The sequence below is a fragment of the Aureococcus anophagefferens genome, assembly GCF_000186865.1.
Source record: "Aureococcus anophagefferens unplaced genomic scaffold AURANscaffold_24, whole genome shotgun sequence".
Taxonomy (NCBI): Eukaryota; class Pelagophyceae; order Pelagomonadales; family Pelagomonadaceae; genus Aureococcus; species Aureococcus anophagefferens.
The window spans coordinates 7099-15106 of NW_008705584.1; the positions used below are offsets into that span (position 1 = coordinate 7099).

Here is an 8008-nt window from a genome sequence, read left to right on the forward strand (position 1 = left end):
GTGCCAAAGCAAACGGTGCTGACATCGCATGGTACAAACTGCATCGTGTCGTAGATGGCCATTCCCGCGCTCACAGACCCGCCCGGCGAGTTGATGTACAGGGTGATATCTTTTGTAGGGTCATCATTCGCGAGGTAGAGCAGCTGTGCGACGAGCACGTTCGCAACCTCGTCATCGACGCCCCGTCCCAAGAGTAGAATTCGGTCCCGGAGGAGACGGGATATTACGTCCATCTGGCCATCGCCTGTGTCCACCATAGGCATTCGCACAGGTGGGATGCTCGGTTTTTCAGGATCCCGTCGTCGCGGGTCCACCTAACGGAAGTGATGTCACGCAGAAATAAGTCGCACGAAGACAGTCACCTCGGGAGGGTCATCCGGCGATGGCATCATAGTCGGCGCAGCGGACAACTTAATCCCCGAGCGCGCGATCGGGGATGACTTTATAAGCGACGACGCCGAAAGAGCAATTAAACGAGGCTGCACAAACGCTGTGACGACGCCCGCATAGGCAAGGAGCAACGCGCGCATGTCAGCGAGTTCCCCTAAGAGGTACGGCACCTTCGGCCCCTTTTAATGCCCGCCGCTTTTCATGCGGGCCAGGACGCTAGAATGGCCTACCCGCGGCCCAGAACAGGGGGAGCCCCATAGGTGTTACCTCTGGAGTTAGGGGAGGGAGGATACTCCCGGATACCGGGCCGGTGGCCCGTTGGGGGAAGCCCGAGGGGGCTTCTCTGCTCCCCCGCCGCGGGGAGAACCGCGAAGCGCGCAGTGCGCACGGTCGTCACAGGCCCAGCCAGGCCAAAAAACGCGAGGTCACTTTCCGCGACGAATCGGGACGAACCCCATACGCCTAAATACATTTCGGAGACTCTGAATTCATTTTCGACATCCTTGGTACCGTGTAAGACGACCTCGCGGAAGCGCGCGCGTGCGCGCGCGGCCGAAAATCCAAAAAAAATAAAATAAAATACACCGTCGACGAGCTGCGGTACGCCCCCGGTACCGCCGCCTTTCCTCACGGAACGCCCAGGGACGTGTCCGGGCGCCGGGCCGTGGTCAAGGGCAGCTGATTCTGGTCACAGGCGTCCAAAATGCGAGGTTTTCTTCAAAGTTTGTCGTCGCTTCGGCATCTAAATGGATTTTTAGCCGTCTTTTTTCCAATGACGGGCTGCCTCGACGCGCTGCGGCGCCCCTCGGCGCCCGAAAGCGCTGCGTCTTGCGCTTGCGCCACGCGTGCAAGCTGCCGCGTGGCTGCCCGATCCCCAGGCCATCGTGTGCCGCGCGGTGGGCGCGCGGCGGAGCGGCGGCGGCTGTGGCGCCGCGCTCTTGTTGTAGCGCTGCGTGTGCAGGCTCTGCGTGATGCGCAGGTATGTGTAGGTAGCAGGTTAGCTTCACAGGTAGTAGCGCTGTGGGAGCATGACCCAGATGAGGTGAACCATAGCACAGGCGTTATAGGCCAGGTTAAGGGGGAGGAGGATACGGGGGATTGGTATCCTAGGGGATGACGCTGGGGGATTGGGTCATCTGGTCGAGGATCTCGCTTTAGTGCGCGTGCGACGGCCGCGTGTCGCGCCCGCGCGGGACCGCGCGGCGCATTACGACGGTCGGCCAACTACGGTCGGCACGCGTGCGGGGGCGCCCCCGCGCTCGCGCACGCCCCGGGCGGGTCCCCGGGGACCCCCTGGACCCTCCGCGGCCCACAGCGCCAAAAAAAAAAAAAGTAAAAAAAAAGGCTACATAGCCCGAGGGGCCAAAATTAACCCCGATCTGCTTTAGCAAGAGCGGCCCGTTTTAATCTTTACCCTAGCCGTCGGGAATCCGCGTGCGGATTTGTTTTTGGTGAACTTTGGGCAGCCACGAGCATGGTTTTGCAGCCACGAGCATGGTTTTGCACGAGACCTTGACGCAAGCTGCACTGGGACGTCCTCTCGGGGCGCGTGGCCTTTGAACCGCTCAAAATTCCATTTTCGGCGCGCTGAGTATACGACGATGTCCCGCGCGACGCGGGTGGCCCCGGGGCGGCTCTTCCCATGTACTCTTGCACCTTTGGCACGTACCAGCACGGGAGGAGCCAGGCCACACGGAGCTGGCACCTCAGGCTTCGGGGATAAACACGGGCTCCGCAGCGAGGCCTGCAATAGCGAGGTCATGAGAGTGCTGGAGGATGCTTCTGTTTGGGTCTTGTGTGGGATGGCCGCAGTAGTTGGAATGTAGTCGTACGTTTCTTGATAAGGGTTGCGCATGGTCCAAGGGCAGTGCACCAAAAGAAGAGTGCCCTTGCATTGTGGGCGCTGCCAGAGAGAGCTCATCGCCGACGTGGCAAATGCGACCGCGAACTTGTGAGGCCGCCTCATCGGTGAAATTCAGGTTCCTTATCGCACTATAGGAATGAGGATAATCATGACCAAAATTCTCAGGCTGAGCGACTCGCACAACGTACAGGCTGCTGGTGTCGTTCACGTTTGATTCGACGTCCCAAGGGCACAGCGCGTCCGATGGCGATGGGCTATTATGCTGAAGTGCACGCTTGTGCTCGCACGCATGGCGGGGCACATCGCCGGCGACGTGCTCTGCATCGCAGGCGGCACGCCGTGTCGCCTTTACAACGATGTCGATCCTTGCTGCGGATTCGGCCGGCGTTGCCACAGCTGCGACAGAATTATTGTTCCGCCTCTTTACCGCAGCAACCTTAGAAGCAGACACTATCTGACGTTTCAGAGATAATGCAGCAGACCTCGTCTTTGTGGCGGCTCCTATTGGCGTGGCGGGTCTGGTCCGACCAGCGAGCGAGAATTCTCCATGGCAACCACCTCGATACGTGCGGAGCGACACGCTATGAAGCAGCTGTTCTGTGCTCATCCGCCCTGCGCCCCTTGCTTTGGCTTCGCACATGCTTGCCTGTGTGACGGTCCGACGTCGCCGCCCTGTTGGGCGTGCCCTAGCCTCATAATTTTTTTCGTTCCGCATGTCAATATCTTGCTTGGCATCTCGTAATTCATCAATGATAGCACGATGACGTTCCGCATCCCAGCCTGAGATAGCATCTAAGATAGATCGCCTTCCGCCGGCGATTCGACACGCGTGGGACGACGCCGCACTAGCGATGCCCAACGGAGCAACCATTGCAAGACGATTCAGGTGTGCGTACCCATCGCATAGTTCTCGCATCTTCACCTCAAGAGTGTGCGATAAGGACTCGGCGTCCTGTCCTATCACACCAGCTTGATTCGTTAACATGGGCGCGATCTCCAGAAACCTCGAGTAGTCAAGCCCTTCCTTGTCGAGACGAGCATCGCGTGGTCCGAGTTTGATACTAGAGAAGCACGCACACTCGCCGTCGGGGACCTGCGACATGGTTTTTGAAAATCAGGCTGATATGGACACTTATAAATGAAGCACAATTTCCCTTTTCAACACGGGGGCCGAATTTGGCGGCGCCGAGCGCGTCGGTAGAGGCCGTTTCCGACGCGTTTTTTTTGTCTGGTGGCCCAGAGGGGACCTTCGTCGTGGACTAGAGGCCGGCCACTAAAAATTTTCGCGCGCGCGCAGCGCCATTTTTGGCGATCGAAAATCGGTTTTTTGCCACAGTCGCATGAAAAGGGGCGCAGAGCCAGATTGCGGCCTTGTCCGTGCCTCTGGCTGTGCTCGTGCGGTTTTGGCTAGTCGGCCACGTCGAATACGCGCCTAGGGTACGCCGGGGGAGTTTCCGCGGTCGCGGCGGCCCTATACCCGCGAGTTTACGCTCGCCAACGTAGCCTGCGAGAGGCGTGGCTGGCCAGCAGTGTGAAACACCAATTGCGCTGATGTTCCGGCCCTGATGTTCCGGTAGAGGTCTCGCGGATGTTCCGGCTTCCGGCTCTCCCGGGCCCCTCGGTCGCGTGTTCCGGTTAGCGTCCTCCGGTCGTGTTCCGGCGCGTTCCGGCGTGTTCCGGTGTTCCGGCTACTCGGTGGGCGGCTTCCTTACAACCTAATTTCCGGCGAGCGACGCGCGGGCCGCCTGCGGTTCGAGAGGCGCCCAACGGTGGTCAGGCGCGAGTTCTGCCGTTCGGCAAGACCTGGCGACCTCGGTTCAGCGCTGCTCGTCGGCCGGCTGGGTCGTCGGCGTGGCCGCCTTCTTGGACTTCTTCGCCGGGTCCGACGCGGTCTATCCACGTCCTCGTCGTCGCTGTCCTCGTCCATGTCCTCGACCACGACCTCCTCCTCCTCTTCCTCCTCCTCCTCGTCCGCGTCTGCGTCCGCGTCCGCGTCCGGCCGGCGGCGCGCGCGCGCGCGGGGCCCCTCGGCGTCCACGTCCTCGTCGTTGCTGTCCTCGTCCATCGATTCGCGCGCGGCGACGCGCTCCTCGACCTCGTCGTCGCCGTCGAAGCAGTAGCCCGCGGCGTCCTCGTCCTCGAAGTCCGAGAGCACGAAGTCCGACATGTTCCGGCGCGCGCCGCGCGCGTGTGCCGGCAGGAGGCTGTGTTCCGGAGCGCGCGACTCCCGGCGCGTTCCGGCCGTTCCGGCGTACCGGCGCAGCCCCCAGACGCTGTTCCGGCGACGCACGTCCTCGAATTTAGCGGACACTGTTCCGGAACACAAAACCTCAACTTCGCATGTTTCCCGCGGTCGTCGGCGCCCCTTTATTGGCGATCCTTTAAGTTCGGCGCGAGCCCGTACTTCCCGAACTGGGGTGCCCCTTCAAACTCGGCCATCTTGCCCGCGCGCGCAGCTCCTGAAAAAAATTGGTGCTTCACACTGCTGGCCAGAAGTCCGCAGCCTGCGTCGGGACGCGCGCGCGTTGCCCGGAAGGCTGCGAGGCTGTGTTTGGAAGCTTAGGACGTCTCGATTCACGTGCTAGTGGGAAGGGGCGTCAGCGGAATGGGCGTCGAGGCCCCTGGGCCACCCGCCGCGTCACCGGAATGGCGCGGCGGGTCTTTCGGTTGAACGGGCCAGGGGACTGTGTGGTCCTCGTAAGGGACCACGATGAGAATAGAGCAGGATCTGGCTGAGAAGGTGATGATGGAGGGGCAAGCCTAGATCTTGGAGATGCCGCCGCTCCTCGAGATCGACATCTTTCCCGAGGGCGATTTCGCTGGCGTTCGCGGGGGCCGTGGTCACCGAAATCGCCTCCATCGTGCTCATCCAAAATCCGCACCATCGTTGGGTCCGTATCCTTCTCGCCAGGGGTTGGAAGGGTACTTGAGTCTGAGCAAGTTCTGACCCCTTTGGCCCAAATGGATATCCGCCTGTGGCCATGCGCTGCCCGACTAACTACGCCGTTTCGAGTTTCACGGACACGGACGGGACCAGACAGAGCCACCCACGTGACTTTCCCGCCGCCCCACGGCTAGCTGGCCACGGTGCTTCCCGCAAGTTGAGGTTGGTGTTTACCCTGGATTGTCCCGTAATCCTCCGTATAACCTATAGGCCGCGTGTGCTCTTGTGCATGCGGCTTCCCCGACGCTAAATCCCAAATAATAATAATAATAATATAATAATAGCCACGAAATAATCCTCGAGCTTAGTTAGGACATGGTTTAGTATCGGACTAGGCTTATAAAGTCTAGGCCGTGCGCTAAATGGATCATGTTCCTCGGGTGGGAACTATCATATTGGAGGCAAATCGCATGAACAAGGTTCATTAGCCGTCGCGATCCATTAGCACTCATTTTTGGTGTGTAGATGGGTCGTTATGAGGAATGTGTGCCGAAGTATCTCGATGCGCTTTCAATGGATATGGACAACCGATCGAGGTTTGTCATTCTGGTCAATCTAGGAACTGTATACCTGACCCTGGGAAACATTGACAAGCTCGTAACAAAACAACGAAGGGGGGAAGCCATCCAAGCCTGGGTCGATGCCCTAGAATTTGATGAGGGTGGTAGCGATCGGTCAAAGGTAGCACTGGATACAGGAAATTTGTGCCTCGAAGATAACATGTGTGTCATGCGTTTCATTATAGCTAGACAACCTGAATATTAGCTGCGTAGGTTCCAAAAAGCCGCAGTCATGTACCGAAAGTGCATCGAGTATGACGACCCAGTAACCGGCCTCTCCAAGCTCGCCCATGAGAAGTTGGGCTCTACGAATCGACTCATCGGCAACATGAAGCACAATATGCGAGTCTCGACACGCTCCGGCACATCGAGCCCGGCGAACCGAAAAACTGCTTCTGGGGACACCTCAGGAAGCAGCCCGGTCACTGTGAAGTCACTCCGCATCTTAGGCCCACAAGACACAGCCATCGCAGGTTGAAGGAAACGGAAATGCGAATTGCAGTAGGGCCCCATGCAGAGCGGTGGGGACTATCTGCGTTGAGCTAGTCGCGCCGGGATATTATGCGGAAAGGTAGTGTAACATCGCACGAACAAGACCCGGCCCATGGCTCGATGCTTTTTTTCAGCGTACTTGGCTTTCGGTAAAAAAAGATATAACCCGATGTCGATGGATAAGGCGCGAAGCCGTATTAAGGTGCCTAAGGTGCGCATACATACGCCGCCCACGTGGCATATGCGGCGGGGGAGCAGATGCCCAAATCCCCCAACGTTATCGCCTAGGATACACATCCCCCGTATCCTCCCCCGAGTCCTTCCTAACATAAGCTCACAACGCCAGTGCTATTGTCCACCTGATCTGCGCGGCACGCACCGTCGCGCGGGGGCCCCTGGCCCGGGGGCCGGGGGGTTTCAAGTTGGTAAACTTCAGATGACCCAATTCCCCCAGCGTCATCCCCTAGGATACGAATCCCCCGTATCCTCCTCCTCCTTAACCTAGCCTATAACGCCAGTGCTATGGTTCACCTGACCTGGGTCATGCTCCCACAGCGCTACTAGTACTACCTGTGAAGCCCAGCCTGCCAATCATACCTGCGCATCACGCAGAGCCTGCACACGCAGCGCTACAAAAAGAGCGCGGCGCCACAGCCGCCGCTCCGCCGCGCGCCCACCGCGCGGCAGCGCGCGCTCCGCGCACTACACCATCGCGGCCCCGCCCGCCCCGGCCCCGCCCGCCCCGGCCACCCCGCCAGCGGCTGCGCCGCGCGGAGGAGCTCCAGGCGCTCCAGGACCTGAAGAGCGCCCTCAACCTACCCCACGTCGCCCGACAATGGCGACCGTCGACGAGGAGTCCAGACGCCAATACCGCGACGTGGCTCCATTCAACCCGACGTCCCAGGACCGGGCGCAGAACACACAGGTGTTCGTGATCTTCCTGCAGAAGGTCAGCCAGGTCCAGCCGATCTTGCGCGTCCTGTCGCGCATCGTCACGACCTGTCCGAGTCTCGCGCTCTCAGCGCGCTAGCCTAGGATGCCCTAGGAACCTCGAATATACTCGCCGGCGATCAATATCGCGATAGAGCTCGCCAACCGATAGTAGATCATGCCGCACAGCTTTGGGTATCGGGCCCGCACCCGCGACATGTTCTCGCGGCCGTTTCGGCAGCGCGGCATGATCAAAATGTCCACTTACCTGACGACCTATAAGATGGGCGACTACGTCGACATCAAATGTAACCCGGCCCAGGTCAAAGGGATGCCGTTCAAGCACTTCCACGGTCGCACGGGCGTCATCTACAATGTCACTAAGCGTGCAGTCGGCGTTCGCATCGCCAAACAGGTCAACGGGCGCATCATCAACAAACATCTCAATGTTCGTGTCGAGCATGTCACACCGTCGAAGTGCCAGAATGACCTGATCGCGCGCGTCGCACGCAACGAGAAGCTCAAAAAGGAGGCAAAACAATCAGGCACCAAAGTCACCCTCAAGCGCCAGCCGACCCAGCCTAAGGCTGGCTTCGTTATCACAGCTTCGGAGGAGCCCACGACAATCCAGCCAATCCCCTTCAGCGACCTTTTCTGAGGTCCCCAAACCAGGCACTCTCCACAAGAGCCGAACTCATCGTCGTCTTGAAGTTTCGCATGTCATTTGGAGACTTGACAATCTTTGAGAACCTGGCATTTATTGAATCGATTTCAGATTGATAGACCGCCCATCGACTCTGCCAGACGTCGTTCGAGCCTTCTACGGTG

General features: G+C 59.4%; 3 protein-coding genes across 3 annotated transcripts; 1 reads left to right on the plus strand and 2 right to left on the minus strand.

The window, feature by feature from the left end:
* Positions 1–2: 2 nt before the first annotated feature.
* On the minus strand, positions 3–173 carry AURANDRAFT_9147 (hypothetical protein; the record flags this gene model as incomplete). The annotated part of the gene is made up of 1 exon (XM_009041903.1): positions 3–173. A coding segment is annotated over one exon (171 nt), but the record flags the coding sequence as incomplete, so codon positions are not given.
* Positions 174–1787: 1614 nt separating this feature from the next.
* Positions 1788–6226, minus strand: AURANDRAFT_72271 (hypothetical protein; the record flags this gene model as incomplete). The annotated part of the gene is made up of 11 exons (XM_009041902.1): positions 1788–2382; positions 2443–3347; positions 3795–3945; positions 3967–4564; positions 4940–5227; positions 5373–5444; positions 5531–5585; positions 5769–5843; positions 5894–5952; positions 6029–6063; positions 6096–6226. The coding sequence occupies 11 exons, from the start codon at positions 6224–6226 to the stop codon at positions 2097–2099; spliced, it is 2655 nt and encodes an 884-aa protein (XP_009040150.1).
* A 1132-nt stretch (positions 6227–7358) lies between these two features.
* AURANDRAFT_66559 (hypothetical protein) lies at positions 7359–7838 on the plus strand (the record flags this gene model as incomplete). The annotated part of the gene is made up of 1 exon (XM_009041804.1): positions 7359–7838. One exon carries the CDS (start codon positions 7359–7361, stop codon positions 7836–7838), a length of 480 nt encoding a protein of 159 aa, XP_009040052.1.
* Positions 7839–8008: the final 170 nt, after the last annotated feature.